The sequence below is a fragment of the Manis pentadactyla genome, chromosome 8 (genome assembly GCF_030020395.1).
Source record: "Manis pentadactyla isolate mManPen7 chromosome 8, mManPen7.hap1, whole genome shotgun sequence".
NCBI classification, from domain to species: Eukaryota; Metazoa; Chordata; class Mammalia; order Pholidota; family Manidae; genus Manis; species Manis pentadactyla.
Window position 1 is genome coordinate 95,746,076 of NC_080026.1, and position 19,379 is coordinate 95,765,454.

A 19,379-nucleotide genomic window follows, 5' to 3' on the forward strand; every position below is an offset into this window, starting at 1 on the left:
ACACATGAAAAGATGCTCCACATCGCTAATTATCAGAGAAATGCAAATTAAAACTACAATGAGGTATCACCTCACACCAGTAAGGATGGCTGCCATCCAAAAGACAAACAACAACAAATGTTGGCGAGGCTGTGGAGAAAGGGGAACCCTCCTACACTGCTGGTGGGAATGTAAACTAGTTCAACCATTGTGGAAAGCAGTATGGAGGTACATCCAAATGCTCAAAACAGACTTACCATTTGACCCAGGAATTGCACTCCTAGGAATTTACCCTAAAAACAGCGCAATCAAGTTTGAGAAAGACAGATGCACCCCTATGTTTATCGCAGCACTATTTACAATAGCCAAGAATTGGAAGCAACCTAAATGTCCATCGATAGATGAATGGATAAAGAAGATGTGGTACATATACACAATGGAATACTACTCAGCCATAAGAAAAGGGCAAATCCAATCATTTGCAGCAACATGGATGGAGCTGGAGGGTATTATGCTCAGTGAAACAAGCCAAGCGGAGAAAGAGAAATACCAAATGATTTCACTTATCTGTGGAATATAAGAACAAAGGAAAAACTGAAGGAACAAAACAGCAGCAGAATCACAGAACTCAAGAATGGACTAACAGGTACCAAAGGGAAAGGGACTGGGGTGGATGGGTGGGTAGGGAGAGATAAGTGGGGAGACAAGTAGGGGGGTATTAAGATTAGCATCCATAGCGGGGTGGGAGAAAGGGGAGGGCTGTACAACACAGAGAAGACAAGTAGTGATTCTACAACAGGTTGCTACGCTGATGGACAGTGACTGTAAAGGAGTATATAGGGGGGACCTGGTATAGGGGAGAGCCTAGTAAACAAAGTATTCGTCATGTAAGTGTAGATTAATGATTAAAAAAAAAAATGCAGTTCCTATATGGTGACCTCTAATGAGTTCTACACAATGATATAAAGGACATATAAAAGTGTAGGCAAAGGGTCTGTTTGTGTTTATACAGAGGATCAAAGCCTAATTTGGCTACCCCGAAAATGAACTAAGAAACGATATGAAAGAGAACTTCCAACATCAGCACTCTCGGGAAGACTCATGCCAGAAGATGATCATCAAAAAACCCCAACAAAGATCCACGCACTGCTACAGCTGTAGATGCACTCATCCCACCAGCTCCTGGACTTGCCATGGGAATGAAGGAGATATCTAAGCTGGCCTGTGCATACAGTAAAACAACAAATTTGACTGGATCTATACTGTTGGAACTCAACCAAGAATTAGGAGAAGTGCAAATTGTAGCGCTCCAAAGTCTTACAACTACAGACTATTTACTGTTAAAAGAACATATGGCATGTGAACAGTCCCCAGGAATGGGTTGTTTTAATTTGTCTGATTTTTCTCAAACTACTCAAATTCAGTTAGATAATAACCATCATATCATTGATAAGTTTTCACAAATGCCTAGGGTGCCTAACTGGTTTTCTTGGTTTCACTGGAGATGGCTGGTAATTACAGGTATGCTTTGGTTATGTAACTATACTCCTATTATGTTAATGTGTGTGCGCAATTTAAGTAGTAGCTTAAAATCTATACATGCTGAAGTTACTCTACAAGAAGATATGTCAAAGAAATAATCAATCTTCCCAGGTTTTCTCCCGCCTGCTACTTCTATAGCTTTTCTTCTTTCTTCCTAATTACAACGAATTCTTAAATAGAATTCGTGCCTCATATCAAATTTACCGAGTATCATAACTCCTCCAAGTGGTAAAGATACCTCAAGACAAATGCTGGGCATAGAAGCCACAGGGCATAAATATGCAAAGAAATAAAAAGCTAACCATTTCAAACAATAAGGCTTCTCTCTCACTTACCAACTCTACATTTCCCTGTATGGCCCCGGAAGATGACTGGTTAGCCAGAGACGGGTAAGATTCCTCAAGGGAGGAACAACCTAAGACAGGCACAGTCGCAGGGGGGTCATCAGGTGAGAAATTGGGGATCAACAGAGGTGAGGCTTAGAACCTCACCCCCCCTGTTCTGAGAGAAATCTTCTGCATATGTGGATGTTTTATTGCCCTTGTCTAGCTTGGATTAACACATAGTCTACAGGCACACGCCTGATCATCTACATTTGCTCTCTTACAACACTAAACTATGTTTTCTACCTTTATGTTGTATCTACCTACCACTTCAGCATCTTATTAAAAATAATAAAGAGAGAAATGTGGTATCCACATATAAATCAAGTATAAAAATCAAATGTGTATTCATATTTGAACTGACTGTTTATAGTTCATAATGCATGAGCAAAACCAAAAGTTTCTGTGATGACTGCCCTTGTACTGTTCACCATGTAACTTATTCACTATGTAAGAATTTGTTCTCCATGTAAGAACTTGTTCGTTATGCTTCAGAAGATTGGAGACTGACGAAAATTAGGCTTGGGGTGGATTAATGATTGTGCATTGAGCATTGACTCCCCTATACAGAATTTTATTGTTGTTAACAACCATTTGATCAATAAATATGAGAGATGCCCTAACAACAACAACCAAGAAAAAGTACACACTTCCAATTGTAAAATAAATAAGCAACCGGGATGTAATGTATAGCATAAGGAATATAGTCAAAATATTGTAACAACTTGGTATGGTGATAGCTGGTACTTAGAATTATCATGTATATAAATGTTGAATCACTGTGTTATACACCTGAAACTAATGTAATGTAATACTGTGTGTCAACTACCCTTCAATAAAAAATAATTATCTAAAAAAAAAAAAAAAAAAAAAAAACCTCTTAGACATAAACATGAGTGACCTCTTCTTGAACATATCTCCCCGGGCAAGGAAAACAACAGCAAAAATGAGTAAGTGGGACTATATTAAGCTGAAAAGCTTCTGTACAGCAAAAGACACCATCAATAGAACAAAAAGGATCCCTACAGTATGGGAGAATATATTTGAAGATGACACATCCGATAAACGCTTGACATCCAGAATATGTAAAGAGCTCACACGCCTCAACAAACAAAAAACAAATAACCCAATTAAAAAATGGGCAGAGGAACTGAATAGACAGTTCTCCAAAAAAGAAATACAGATGGCCAACAGACACATGAAAAGATGCTCCACATCGCTAATTATCAGAGAAATGCAAATTAAAACTACAATGAGGTATCACCTCACACCAGTAAGGATGGCTGCCATCCAAAAGACAAACAACAACAAATGTTGGCGAGGCTGTGGAGAAAGGGGAACCCTCCTACACTGCTGGTGGGAATGTAAGTTAGTTCAACCATTGTGGAAAGCAGTATGGAGGTACATCCAAATGCTCAAAACAGACTTACCATTTGACCCAGGAATTGCACTCCTAGGAATTTACCCTAAAAACAGCGCAATCAAGTTTGAGAAAGACAGATGCACCCCTATGTTTATCGCAGCACTATTTACAATAGCCAAGAATTGGAAGCAACCTAAATGTCCATCGATAGATGAATGGATAAAGAAGATGTGGTACATATACACAATGGAATACTACTCAGCCATAAGAAAAGGGCAAATCCAATCATTTGCAGCAACATGGATGGAGCTGGAGGGTATTATGCTCAGTGAAACAAGCCAAGTGGAGAAAGAGAAATACCAAATGATTTCACTTATCTGTGGAATATAAGAACAAAGGAAAAACTGAAGGAACAAAACAGCAGCAGAATCACAGAACTCAAGAATGGACTGACAGGTACCAAGGGGAAGGGACTGGGGTGGATGGGTGGGTAGGGAGAGATAAGTGGGGAGACAAGTAGGGGGGTATTAAGATTAGCATGCATGGGGGGGTAGGAGAAAAGGGAGGGCTGTACAACACAGAGAAGGCAAGTAGTGATTCTACAACATTTTGCTATGCTGATGGACAGTGACTCTAAAGGGGTTTATAAGGGAGACCTGGTATAGGGGAGAGCCTAGTAAACATAATATTCGTCATGTAAGTGTAGATTAGTGATACCAAAAAAAAAAAAAAGGGGGCAGTTCCTGTGTGGTAACCTCCAATGAGTTCTACACAATGGTATAAAGGGCATATAAAAGTGTAGGCAAAGGGTCTGTTTGCGTCTATACAGAAGATCAAAGCATAATTGGGCTACCCCAAAAATGAACTAAGATACGATATGAAAGAGAACTTCCAACATCAGCACTCTCTGGAAGACTCATGCCAGAAGATGATCATCAAACAACCCCAACAACGATCCACGCACTGCTACAGCTGTAGATGCACTCATCCCACCAGCTCCTGGACTTGCCATGGGAATGAGGAAGGAGATATCTAAGCTGGCCTGTGCATACAGTAAAACAACAAATTTGACTGGATCTATACTGTTGGAACTCAACCAAGAATTAGGAGAAGTGCAAATTGTAGCGCTCCAAAATCTTACAACTACAGACTATTTACTGTTAAAAGAACATAAGGGATGTGAACATTCCCCAGGAATGGGTTGTTTTAATTTGTCTGATTTCTCTCAGACTGTTCAAGGTCAGTTGGACAATATCCACCATATCATAGATAAGTTTTCACAAATGCCTAAGGTGCCTAACTGGTTTTCTTGGTTTCACTGGAGATGGCTGGTTATTACAGGTATGCTTTGATTATGTAACTATACTCCTATTATGTTAATGTGTGTGTGCAATTTAATTAGTAGTTTAAAACCTATACATGCTGAAGTTACTCTACAAGAAGATATGTCAAAGAAATAATCAATCTTCCCATGTTTTCTTCCGCCTGCTACTTCTATAGCTTTTCTTCTTCCTTCCTAATTACAACCCTTAAATAGAATTCGTGCCTCATATCAAATTTACCGAGTATCATAATTCTTCCAAGTGGTAAAGATACCTCAAGACAAATGCTGGGCATAGAAGCCACAGGGCATAAATATGCAAAGAAGTAAAAAGCTAACCTTTTCAAACAGTAAGGCTTCTCTCTCACTAACCAACTTTACATTTCCCTGTATGGCCCCGGAAGATGACTGGTTAGCCAGAGACGGGTAAGATTCCTCAAGGGAGGAACAACCTAAGACAGGCACAGTCGCAGGGGGGCCATCAGGTGAGAAATTGGGGATCAACAGAGGTGAGGCTTAGAACCTCACCCCCCCTGTTCTGAGAGAAATCTTCGGCATACGTGGATGTTTTATTGCCCTTGTCTAGCTTGGATTAACACATAGTCTACAGGCACACACCTGATCATCTACATTTGCTCTCTTACAACACTAAACTATGTTTTCTACCTTTATCTTGTATCTACCTACCACTTCAGCATTTTATTAAAAATAATAATAATAAAGAGAGAAATGTGGTATCCACATATAAATCAAGTATAAAAACCAAATGAGTATTCATATTGGAACTGACTGTTTATAGTTCATAATGCATGAGCAAAACCGAAAGTTTCTGTGATGACTGCCCTTGTACAGTTCACCATGTAACTTATTCATTATGTAAGAATTTGTTCTACATGTAAGAACTTGTTTGTTATGCCTCAGAAGATTGGAGACTGACGAAAATTAGGCTTGGGGTGTATTAATGATTGTGCATTGAGCATTGACTCCCCTATACAGAATTTTATTGTCGTTAACAACCATTTGATCAATAAATATGAGAGATGCCCTCACAAAAAATAAATAAATTAATAAATAAATAAAAAATAAAAATAAAAAAGGACAGACTTCCAATGGTAAAATAAATAAGTAATCGGGATGTAATGTATAGCATAAGAAATATAGTCAAGATATTGTAACAGCTTGGTAGGGTGATAGCTGGAACCTAGAATTATTTATATAAATGTTTTATCACTGTGTTGTACACTTGAAACTAATGTAATGTAATACTGTGCGTCAACTACCCTTCAATAAAAAATTATTAAAAAAAAAAATAGGTAAGTCATAAGATGTAATGCACAACGTTGTGACCATAGTTAATAATACTGTATTGCATATTTGAAAGTTGCAAAGAGAGTAGATCTTAAAAGTTCTCATCACAAGAAAAAAAAATTTTTGAACTCTGTACGGTGACAGCTGTTAACTTGACTTATTTTGGTGGTCATTTGCAATGTATAAAATATTTAATCATTACCTTGTACACCTGAAATTAATATAATGTTATATGTCACATAGACTTCAATAAAAAAATCACAAAGAAATTGCTTCTGCATTTGCTATAAAAACTTTAATTAAGGATGCTGTTATTATGTCACTCATTATTCCCTATCTAGTAGCTTAAATGAGAAATTTTAGAATTTAATGCCAGGAAAAAATCTTGTTTCTGTTGGGACTACTGTGCATCCTCCTTTATGATTAGAATTATATAACTTTTTATTAGACAACTCAGATTTGATATTTATTAATGACAGCTCTGTTTAATACTTTCTTCCCTTTTTGTTTCCCTGGCTTGACTTTTTAGCTTTCTATTTCTACATCATCAACCTTATTTTATATGTAGCATTTATGGTATGTATCCTCAATTATTTTTGGAAAGGGGCTATATGCAAAATTTTTTTAAGTTTAAGAACTCTCTGGCATAAAAGATGTGCTACTGTAAGTAGGTAATTCTCAAAAAGGAGACTTCTAAATGACTAATAAACATGTGAAAAAAGGTTAATCTCACTAAAACATTTATAATGTGGGTTATAATTAAAATGATGTTTCCTTACTCAAAAAAATAGCAAATATAAAAAGCTATTCAGTATATGTATGAAGACATGAGCAGTCTCATACATTGCTTGTGGAATTGCAAACTTTTTAGAAGGCAATTTGGGGATGTTTATCAAAAGTAAAAGCCTCAAAAGTCAATAGTCTCCAAGATGAAAGCTACCATTTCCTTGTGCTCCTCACATCAAGTGTTGTCTAGAGGTCAGCAAAATGGAGTAGATAACTCCAAACTCCCATCTCTCCACTGAAGCATTGAAAAATAACCAGTAGATTTCAGAACCAACTTTAGCAGCACTCTGGAAGAAGGTCAAAGGTTTATAGCAATCAAGCAAATACTGAAGCAAGGAAAAAGCAATTAAATGGTAGGAAAGTTTTGTGTTTTTTATTGGTCCTTGTCCTGCCCCATCTCTAGTTCAGTAGCAGTCTTGAAGATGGCAGCCTACATTTCTAGTGGAGCACACTTGTCCCTGATTCTGGAGAAGCAGAACCGACCTTATTCACAAGTTCCGTTTGTTCTAACCTATCTTGGGCTACCTGAAGGACTGAGTTAAGGTACTCTATTCTGATTCTCCTAACTTGAAACCCACTCAGGATAAAAAAGTGGATGGGCATTGCTCAAAAACATTCTAAGGTTACCAAAAATCCACAGCTGTATGGAGGAAAAATTATGGTTAAGACATACAGTAGACTTAAAAGGAAAAGCTGGATAGTTTCTTTGGGAAAGTAGGGTATTCGAAGTACCGCATGTATACTGGGGAATTAAAAAAGCCACACATGTGCTCAGGAGAGGATATATGCTCAGAAAAACCTGAGAAGACCCTAAACTTTCACCACTGATTGATCTATAGTCTCAGTACATGCTGGAAGTGAAAGCTAAGGCAGAATTATAAATAGCATAGTTAAATATTAAAAGAATGCCCCAGCATTGAGTCATCACAAAGACAAAAAAGAGGTTTTTGTTCATTTGTTTATATTAAGATCTTGGCATTCAAGGGACTCTGTGAAAATATGGCTGAACACAAGCTACAATTCAACAACCAAGAACAACAGCAAACCCTAGTGAAGGAGGAAAACCTGACTTCCAAAGTTCCCACAATAATCTCCAAATGTCCAGTTTTCAACAACAAAATGACAAAAAAATGTATACATATAAAAATATGGTTCTTTCAAAGGAAAAGAAATAAATTGGCATAAACTATCCCTGAAGAAGCCCAGACACTGGACTAGCTACAAAAAGATGTTAAATGAAATAATTTAAACATGCTCAAAGAGCTAAAGGAAACTGAAAAACAAACGATTAGGAGAAACCAGGAAAAATATGTATAAGCAAAGTTAGAATATCAGTAAAATACAAGAAATTATAAAAAGAAACCAAATAGAAAGTCTGGAGTTGAAAGGTACAATAGTAAAATGAAAAATTTACTAGAGGATTCAACAGATCTGATCAGGCAGAAGAAAGAACCAGAGAACTTAACAATACGACAATTAAAATTATCCGGTCTGAGGAAAAGAGAGGGAAAAAAAAATGAACAGAGTCTAAACTCTGTGGGACACCATCAATAAACACAATTTGTATGACCAACATATATGTTATAGGAATCCTGGAAAGAGAAGAGAGGAAAAGGGGCAAAAAGAATTTTGATGAAATAATGTCCCCAAACTCTCTAAATTTGATGAAATACACGAATCAACATATCTAAAAACATTAACAAGCTCCAAGCAGGAAAAACTTAGAGATCTACAGCAAAACACATTACAGTCAAACTGTCAGAAGACAAAGACAAAGAGAAAATGTCAAAAGCAGCAACAGGAGAGACTTGACATGTAAGATTAACATTATTTCTCCTCAGAAACCATGGAGGCCATGATGCATTGGGATGACATATTTAAAGTTCTGAAAGAAAAAACTGCCAACCAAGAATTCTACATCTAGCAAAATACCATTTAAAAATTAAAGAGAAATTAAAACAATCCCAGATAAACAAAAGCTAAGAGAGTTAGTAAGACTTACTCTATTTAAAAAATGCTAAAGGGAGACGTACAGGCTGAAAAAAAAGGACATTAGTCAGTAACTTGAAGGTAAATGAATAAAAACACTGGTAAAGGTAAATATGAAAGCTGGTATTATAATATTTTTGGTTTATAATCCTCTATACCTTTTTTAGAAGGTAATGTGTAAAATAATAATTATAAATACTTGCTAATAGGCACACAATGTATAAAAATATAATTTGTGACATTAATAATATAAAGAGGGAGGGATAGAGTTATATAGGAGGAGAGTGAGTAGTACTGAAGCTAAATTGGTATTATTCAAACTAGGTTATTATAGGTTTAAGATGTTAATTATAATCCCCAAGTTAACCACTAAGAAAAAGAACCAAAGACTCAAATAACTAAAATCAGAAATGAAGGTAAGGACATTATTCCTTATTTTATAGAGTTAAAAAAGGATAACAAGAGAATACCATGAACAACTGTACATCAATAAACTGGATAACCTAGATGAAATGGACAATTTCCCAGAAACATAATCACAGCACTATGGCACAATATAAAACTCACTTTTAATTGCAACACATTGTGTGTGTGTGTGTGTGTGTGTGTGTGTGTGTGTGTGTGTGTGTGTGTGTGTGTGTAGGTATAGGAGTAATATAGAGGCTTTACAATAATTCCAGAAGGATAAATACCAAGCTGTTAAAAGTGGTTATCACTGGGCAAGCAGAAACCTGGGTGCTTTCATGTACTCTCTTGCTGATCTTGATTTTCTCAAAAAAATGTTTATAATGGGCATATACTGGTATTGAAATAAGAAAACAGATGTGGCGAAAAGGGAGCCCTCCTATACTGTTGGTGAGAATGTAAATTGGACCAGCCACTGTAGAGAGCAATATTGAGGTTGCTCAAAAAACTAAAACTAAAAATACCATATGACCCAGCAATTTGACTTCGAATTTGCCTAAAGAAAACAAAATCATTGATTTGAAAAGCTATATGCACTCCTCATTTATAAATAAATGGATAAAGAAGATGTGGTACATATACACATTGGAGTATTACTCAGCTATAAAAAATAAGGAAATCTTGCCATTTGCAACAACATGGATGGACCTAGTAGGTATCATGCTAGTGAAATAAGTCAGACAAAGACAAATACTATATGATTTCACTTATATGTGGAATCTAAAAAACAAAACAAACAAACAAAAAGGAAATGGACCCATAAATATTGACAACAGACTATTGATTACCACTGGGGGAGGGCTTGGGAGATGGTTGATATAGGTTAAGGGGATAAAGAGGTATGAACTTCAAATTATAAAATAAATTAGCCATAGAAATGGAAGTACAGCATAGAAAATATAATCAAAATAATATTGTAATATCTTGGTATGGTTGCAGAGGGTAACTACACTTGTGAGCATTTTGGAATGTGTATAATTATCAAATAATATGTTGTACATCTGACACCAATATAATATTGCATATTGACTATATTCTAATTTAAAAAAAGAAAGAAAGAAACAGTAACAAAAGAAACTTCATCTGGGGGAAAAACTAGACAACTGCTGTTTAGCCCAGGGGAAATTACAATTTATGGGAACAAACTAACTTCCTTTTATTTATACCCAAATTGTTTTTGCAAAACAAGTATGAGAACGATTAACACATACCTTTTGGCTAGCTCCTCTGGCATTCGCTTTGGAACCAAGGCTTTGTTCAGTTGAATCTCCAACACAATGTATGTCCCTGCTTCTACATATTGCTATAAAGACATTTTTCTCTAATTTATTCACTCCAGAAAAACAGATATTTATTAAAAAATTTTAGCAACATAATACTTAAAATGAGAAAATTACATATACAACTATATATATATATAGTGTGATCTCAACTGTTAAAATAGTTTTACACACAAAAATAACTGAAAAGACAAATAGCAACAGTAGTTATGTCTTGCAGAAAATGGTTTTCAGTTTTATTCTTAGTAACTTCTACCCCAGCTGAAGCCCAGTTTAACTTGCTCAATTCTTTTCTTGGAACTATTTTAAACAAATGCCATTTTTTCTTCCACCAAATCTTTCGTGAGTCCTGCAGAAAGATAATCTTTTGACATTCACACTCACAGCCTCCTCACCACCATTTATCAGCTGCCACCTGATGGACATTGTACCCAGATTTTTGCCAGAATTCTAAATACAACACGTCCCGACTTGAACTTATCATTTCTCCTATATCAACCTCTCTTTTGACTCTTCTCTTAGTGATTTTGTCATCCTTCCAGAAAGTGTGGCTTGAAACATGAATTATCTAAATCTTATTCTTTAATACCCCCAAAGTTTCCCAGCTCCACACCATGCCTGTGCAGGTTTCTGACATTCTTCACTACAAACCCTTCCCTAAACCAAACTGTCATCAACACTCATTTGTACTATAAGAAAAACATATAAACTGACATCTGAAGTGCTCACCCAAACTTCATTCTTTCTTTTTCATGTCCTCACAAGAGTTATGCTCTGAAACACACAAGGTCTTATTTCTACATGACAGAAAAACCTTTGATACTAGTCTCCAAGATGAGGCTTAATAATCTCTTATCATCTACAAACTTAAGTCCAGACTTTCTACAACCTGACTCAGTGTCTCTTCTTTCTCACTTCCTTCTAGAACCTCTCCTTTTTTCCGTGTCTCTATACCATACATTGAATTAATTCAAATACGCTGAATTTTGCCACCTTCTTTGTACCTTGACTCAAGCTGTTCCCTGCCCTGTAATGTCTCTCCATCTTCATGTGGCATCTTCATCATTCACTACTAAGCCTGGATGCCACCTCTTCCATGAAGCTTTCTGAGACTGTTAGTCTCATCCTAGCATAGACTAGGATGCAATAGACCGCATGCTAGACTAGACGGCATTAATCTGTCTCCTCTGAGCTTACACAGCACTTTTATTTCAACTTCTTTTACAGCTCAAAAGTTTGTATTATGAAGAGTTATGTATCGGCCTGTTTGCCCACCAGACTGTAAAGTGTCCTGAAAGGAGATAAATGAATGCTACAGATAATGCATCTTTGCATCCCTCAGAATGTTTAATATAGTAGAATTAATAAAAGACATAAATTTTTAATGCTATAAAGGACCTTAAAGTTAATCTGGTACCCCAGCATTGTAGAGTCTCAACAAGACAAAGAAATTTACCCAATGTCATAATATACTAGTCATGGCAAATATGGGATAGTACCTCAGATAATGAGCATGTTCCTAAGCATTTTCCACTATATCATACTATCTTGCTCACTAAAGGACTGATGAGTTTAAACTTAATATTCCAATTCTTTATGCATAGTTACCTGTCCTGGATTGTGGCATATAGAGGGTTCAGCTTCCAAAGGAGTATCTGAGCTCTGAGATTTTATACTAGGTGCTTGCTGAAAGAAAATGAAAAAACCTCAAAAACTGAATTCTTACATGGTCTTCACAATGGCAGGAACAATGATAAATATGTTGCTTCAAAATACAAACTGAACTGATGCAATTCACCAAACCCAAAATCAGTGCATGCCTCTGGAATGTAACAAAAACAGCAAAATCACCCTTCTCAACAACCTACCGCATCCCCAGGCCTAGGCCTTCCATCTATATCCTTTTCTTTGACTGTTTTATCTTCTTTCAGGTTCTTAGAAATAACTGGTTTGGATATGGAAGAATTAATTCCTCCTATTTTGTTATTCTGAATCAAATGATGGACACTATCCCGGAACAAGCTAAATGAACACTTGGTCTGAAAAGAAACAAACAAAAGCAATGAATCTCAGGCAAATGAGACAAACTCAAAAGAAACCTACATTATTTTTTAACATCACTTAATTTTCTAGATAATTTCAACATTATAGAAGCAGAGAGAGATAGGGGAAGTGAAAAACTTAATTGCATTGCCATACCTGTTGAGCAGGTGAAACCATCAAAGAAAGTTGCCTATCCTATTATTTAAATTATTAAGAGGAGACCTTTCAACCTGGTTTGCTTTTGGAGTCTCATAACTCCTGTTACCAGAAAGCTTTTAATCTTTGACACATAATTTCAAATTAACTTTAAGTGATAGAATTTATTTCTGTGTAAGAAATATTATTTAACAACTGCTGGCTTACCAATTGTAACTGGAAAAATAAGGCAAGTTTAAAGTTCAAAGTAAAAACTCTGTAAGGGAAAATTCAAATTGTAGATAAATTATAATCTTGTAATTAAACAAAATGGATGAAATAAAATATAATTTATGCTGGGTGAAAGAAACTAGATACCCTCCACAAAAGAAAGAAGGGTGTAGTGAACAGAGGTGGGAGAGAAGAATAACAGGAGATCAGAAAACTTTGAGAAAACTTTCAGGTATATATGCATCTATTTCGAAAGCTTTTAGTTGTATACTTCAAACGTATGCAGTTTTTATATGTCAGTTACACATTAATAAAGCTGCTCAAAAGACAGTGCAACAATACTAAAGAAAAAATAAAAACTAAACAGCACTCACAATCCTAGCACCTCCACCATAACTACTAGATTTCAAAGATTCTAAGATACAAACTTTTTCCAATTTTAACATCTCTGAAAAATGAGAATATTTCATATAAGTGGTAATGTTACAATATGTAGTCATTTGTGTCTACCCTCTTTCACTTAGCATGTTACTGAGGTTGATACATGTTAGAGTAGTTTATTCCTTTTTTAAAGAATTTTATTGCAATATAATTCACATTCTGTATAATCCACCTCTTTAAAGTATACCCAAAATTCAATGACTTTGACATACTAAATTATCTGTACATTTCTTTTTCATTGCTGAATAGTATTCCCTTGTATATGCAGACCACACTTGATCAATTAACCAGTTTGGATTGTTGTGAGGTTTTGGCTATTACGAATAATGCTGCTATAACTATTCACATATAAGCCTTTGTGTAAACACAGGTTTTCAGTTCTCTTTGGTAGGTTCTTAGGAATGACTTACTGGATTGCATGATAAATTTGTCTAGCAGATTTTCTATGTAGTATTTCTACCAATTATTGAAAGTGGAATATTGAAATTTTTAAATGTTACCAAATTAGCTATTTCTTCTTTCAAATCTGTTTGTTTACTTATTTATTTACTTACTTATTTATTATTTTGGTATCATTAATCTACAATTATATGATGAACATTATGTTTACTATACTCCCCCATCACCATGTCCCCCCGACAAACCCCTTTAGAGTCGGTGTCCATCAGCGTAGAAAGATGCTGTAGAATCACTACTTGTCTTCTCTGTGTTGCACAGCCCTCCCCGTGCCCCCACACACACATTATACGTGCTAATCGTAATGTCCCCTTTCTTCCCCCCCTTTATCCCTCCCTTTCCACCAATCCTCCCCAGTCCCTTTCCCTTTGGTAACTGTTGGTCAATTCTTCGGTTCTGTGTTTCTGCTGTTCTTTTGTTCCTTCAGTTTTTTCTTTGTTCTTATACTCCACATATGAGTGAAATCATTTGGTACTTGTCTTTCTCCACCTGGCTTATTTCACTGAGCATAATACCCTCTAGCTCCATCCATGTTGTTGCAAATGGTAGAATTAGTTTTCTTCTTATGGCTGAAAAATAATCCATTGTGTATATGTACCACATCTTCTTTATCCATTCATCTACTGATGGACACTTAGGTTGCTTCCATTTCTTTGCTATTGTGAATAGTGCTGTAATAGGGGTGCATCTGTCTTTTTCAAACTGGGCTGCTGCATTCTTAGGGTAAATTCCTAAGAGTGGAATTCCTGGGTCAAATGGAATTTCTATTTTGAGCTTTTTGAGGAACCTCCATACTGCTTTCCACAATGGTTGAACTAACTTACATTCCCACCAGCAGTGTAGGAGGGTTCCCCTTTCTCCACATCCTCGCCAACATTTGTTGTTGTTTGTCTTTTGAATGGTGGAGATCCTTACTGGTGTGAGGTGATATCTCATTGTGGTTTTAATTTGCATTTCTCTGATGACTAGCGATGTGGAGCATCTTTCGATGTGTCTGTTGGCCATCTGAATTTATTTTTTGGAGAACTGTCTGTTCAGCACCTCTGCCCACTTTTTAATAGGATTATTTGCTTTTTGTTTGCTGAGGTATGTAAGCTCTTTATATATTTTGGAAATCAACCCTTTTTTGGATCTGTCATTTATGAATATATTCTCCATACTGTATGATGCCTTTTGGTTCTCTTGATGGTGTCCTTTGCTGTACAGAAGCTTTTCAGCTTGATATAGTCCCACTTGTTCATTTTTGCTTTTGTTACCCTTGCCTGGGGAAATATGTTCATGAAGAAGTCGCTCATGTTTATGTCCAAGAGATTTTTGCCTATGTTTTTTTCTAAGAGTTTTATGGTTTCATGACTTACATTCAGGTCTTTGATCCATTTTGAATTTGCTTTTGTGTATGGGGTTAGACAATGATCCAGTTTCATTCTCTTACATGTAGCTATCCAGTTTTGCCAACACCAGCTGTTGAAGAGGCTGTCATTTCCCCATTGTATATCCATGGCTCCTTTATCATATATTAATTGACCGTATATGTTTGGATTAATGTCTGTAGTCTCTATTCCATTCCCCTGGTCTGTGGGTCTGTTCTTGTGCCAGTACCAAATTGTCTTGATTACTGTGGCTTTGTAGTAGAGCTTGAAGTTGGGGAGCGAGATCCCGCGCCCCCCCCCCCACTTTATTCTTCCTTCTCAGGATTCCTTTGGCTATTCGGGGTCTATGGTGGTTCCATATGAATTTTTGAACTATTTGTTACAGCTCGTTGAAGAATGCTGTTGTTATTTTGATAGGTATTACACTGAATCTGTAGATTGCTTTGGGCAGGATGGCCATTTTGACAATATTAATTCTTCCTAGCCAAGAGAATGGGGTTAGATTCCATTTGTTAGTGTACTCTTGAATTTCTCTTAGGAAGTGTCTTGTAGTTTTTCAGGGTATAGGTCTTTCACTTCCTTGGTTAGGTTTATTCCTAGGTATTTTATTCTTTTTCATGCAATTGTGAATGGAATTGCTTTCCTGATTTCTGTTTCTGCTAGTTCATCATTAATGTATAGGAAAGCAACAGATTTCTGTGTATTAATTTTGTATCCTGCAACTTTGCTGAATTCTAATATTAGTTCTAGTAGTTTTTGAGTGGAGTCTTTAGGGTTTTTTATTTACAATATCATGTCATCTGCAAATAGTGACAGTTTGACTTCTTCTTTACTGATCTGGATTCCTTGTATTTCTTTGTTTTGTCTGATTGCCATGGCTAGGACCTCCAGTACTATGTTGAATAACAGGGGGGAGAGTGGGCATCCCTGTCTTGTTCCCAGTCTCAGAGGAAAAGCTTTCAGCTTCTCACTGTTAAGTGTGATTTTGGCTGTGGGTTTGTCATATATGGCCTTTATTATGTTGAGGTACATGCCCTCTATACCCATTTTGTTGAGAGTTTTTATCATGAATCGATGTTGAATTTTGTTGAATGCTTTCTGTGGAGATGATTTTGTGGTTTTTGTACTTTTTGTTTATGTGGTGGGTGATGTTGATGGATTTTCGAATGTTGTACCACCTTTGCATCCCTGAGATGAATCCCACTTGGTCATGGTGCATGATCCTCTTGATGTATCTTTGCATTTGGATTGCTAATATTTTGTTGAGCATTTTTTCATCTATGTTCATCAGGGATATTGGTCTGTAATTTGACTTTTGGTGGGGTCTTTGCCTGGTTTTGGTATTAGGGTGATGATGGCTTCATAGAATGAGTTTGGGAGTATTCCCTCCTCTTCTATTTTTTGGAAAACTTTAAGGAGAATGGGTATTATGTCTTCTCTGTATGTCTGATAAAATTCTGCGATAAATTCATCTGGCCCGGGGGTTTTGCTCTTGGGTAGTTTTTTGATTACCACTTCAATTTCGTTGCTGGTAATTGGTCTGTTTAGATTTTCTGTTTCTTCCTTTGTCAGTCTTGTAAGGTTGTATTTTTCTAGGGAGTTGTCCATTTCTTCTAGGTTTTCCAGCTTGTTAGCATATAGTTTTTTGTAGTATTCTCTCATAATTCTTTGTATTTCTGTGGTGTCTGTGGTGATTTTTCCTTTCTCATTCCTGATTCTGTTTATGTGTGTAGATTCTCTTTTTCTCTTAAGAAGTCTGTCTAGTGGCTTACCTATTTTGTTTATTTTCTCAGAGAACCAGCTCTTGGTTTCATTGATTTTTTTCTATTGTTTTATTCTTCTCAATTTTATTTTTTTCTTCTCTGATCTTTATTATGTCCCTCCTTCTGCTGACTTTAAGCCTCATTTGTTCTTCTCTTTCCAATTTCAATAAATGTAACTTTAGACTATTCATTTGGGATTGTTCTTCCTTCTTTAAATATACCTGGATTGCTATTTACTTTCCTCTTAGAATTGCTTTTGCTGCGTCCCACAGAAGTTGGGGCTTTGTGTTGTTGTTGTCATTTGTCTCCATATATTGCTTGATCTCTATTTTAATTTGGTCATTGATCCACTGATTATTTAGGAGCATGTTGTTAAGCCTCCATGTGTTTGTGAGCCTTTTTGTTTTCTTTGAACAATTTATTTCTAGTTTTATACCTTTGTGGTCTGAGAAGTTGGTTGGTAGGATTTCAATCTTTTTGAATTTACTGAGGCAGTTTTTGTGGCCTAGTACGTGGTCTATTCTGGAGAATGTTCGATGTGCACTTGAGAAGAATGTGTATCCTGCTGCTTTTGGGTGTAGAGTTCTGTAGATGTATGTTAGGTCCATCTCTTCTAGTGTGTTCTTCAGTGCCTCCGTGTCCTTGCTTATTTTCTGTCTGGTGGATCTGTCCTTTGGAGTGAGTGGTGTGTTGAAGTCTCCTAGAACGAATGCATTGCATTCTATTTCCTCCTTTAATTCTGTTAGTATTTGTTTCACATATGTTGGTGCTTCTGTATTGTGTGCATATATATTTATAATGGTTATATCCCCTTGTTGGACTGAACCCTTTATAATTATGTAATGTCCTTCTTTATCTCTTGTTACTTCATTTCTTTTGAAGTCTATTTTGTCTGATACTAGTACTGCAACACCTGCTTTTTTCTACCTATTGTTTGCATGAAATATCTTTTTCCATCTCTTGACTTTTAGTCTGTGTATGTCTTTGGATTTGAGGTGAGTCTCTTGTAAGCAGCAATATATATGGGTCTTGCTTTTTTATCCATTCTAGTACTCTGTGTCTTTTGATTGGTGCATTCAGTTCATTTACATTTAGGGTGATTATTGAAAGATATGTACTTATTGCCATTGCAAGCTTTAGATTCGTGGTTACAAAAGGTTCAAGGGTAGCTTCTTTACTATCTAACTGTCTAATTTAACTCACTTATTAAGCTGTTATAAACACAGTCTGATGATTCTTTATTTCTCTCCCTTCTTATTCCTCCTCCTCCATTCTTTATATGTTAGGTGTTTTATTCTGTACTCTTTTCTGTTTCCTTTGACTGCTTTTGTGAGTAGTTGATTTTAATTTTTTGCCTTTAGTTAGTATTTGTTTGGTCTGCTTTCTTTGCTGTGATTTTATTTTCTCTGGTGACATGTATTTAGCCTTAGGAGTGCCTCCATCTAGAGCAGTCCCTTTAAAACATCCTGTAGAGGTGTTTTGTGGGAGCCAAATTCCCTCAACTTTTGTTTGTCTGGGAATTTTTTAATCCCTCCTTCATATTTAAATGATAATTGTGCTGATACAGTATTCTTGGTTCTAGGCCCTTGTGTTTCATTGCATTAAATATATCATGCCATTCTCTTCTGGCCTGTAAGATTTCTGTTGAGAAGTCTGATGATAGCCTGATGGGTTTTCCTTTTTAGGTGACCTTTTATCTCTCTCTCTCTCACTGCCTTTAATACTCTGTCCTTGTCTTTGATCTTTGCCATTTTAATTATTATGTGTCTTGGTGTTGTCCTCCTTGGGTCCCTTGTGTTGGGAGCTCTGTGGGCTTCCATCATCTGAGAGACTATTTCCTCCCCTAGTTTGGGGAAGTTTTCAGCAATTATTTCTTCAAAGACACTTTCTATTCCTTTTTCTCTCTTCTTCTTCTTCTGGTACCCCTATAATGCAAATATTGTTCCATTTGGATTGGTCACACAATTCTCTTATTATTCTTTCATTCCTGGAGATCCCTTTATCTCTCTCTGCCTCAGCTTCTCTGTGTTCCTGTTCTCTGATTTCTATTCCATTAACGGCCTCTTGCACCTCATCCAGTCTGCTCTTAAGTCCTTCCAGAGATTGTTTTATTTCTGTATTCTCCCTCCTAACTTTATCGTTTAGCTCTTGCATATTTCTCTGAAGGTCCATCAGCATAGTTATGACCTTTATTTTGAATTATTTTTCAGGAAGATCTGGGTCATTCTTGACTGGATCAAATTCTTCTGCCTTTTCATGGTGATAGAGGTGGTCGTCCTCCTCACTGCCTCTGCCAGTTACCTGCACACAGGGAGCATCTTCTGGTTTTATTTCCTAAGCTGCCATGGGCAGGGCAACCATTGAGGCAGCCCAGATCCCTTCAGGGAGTGCCAGGCACGCCGGGTGTGCTCTCCTACAAAAACAGCGACCTTTCGTGCCTTGTTCCGGCTTCCTCTGTGCTGGGCAGCTGTGTGCCAGCGGGGCCCCTGAGTCTGGCCCGGGTGGCTGTGGAGGAGGCTCTGGG

The 19,379-nt window shown here is 36.6% G+C and overlaps 1 protein-coding gene across 1 annotated transcript in view; it reads right to left on the reverse strand.

Annotated features, from left to right (window-relative positions):
- CFAP70 (cilia and flagella associated protein 70) overlaps positions 1-19,379 on the reverse strand; it is a 175,136-nt gene that overhangs the window by 72,994 nt on the left and 82,763 nt on the right. Inside the window, exons 10-12 of the mRNA XM_057505972.1 lie at positions 12,285-12,455; positions 12,025-12,102; positions 10,348-10,439 (exon numbers count right to left, since the gene is read on the reverse strand). Of these exons, the coding sequence (XP_057361955.1) occupies positions 10,348-10,439; positions 12,025-12,102; positions 12,285-12,455 (341 nt within the window). The remainder of the gene's footprint in view (positions 1-10,347; positions 10,440-12,024; positions 12,103-12,284; positions 12,456-19,379) is intronic.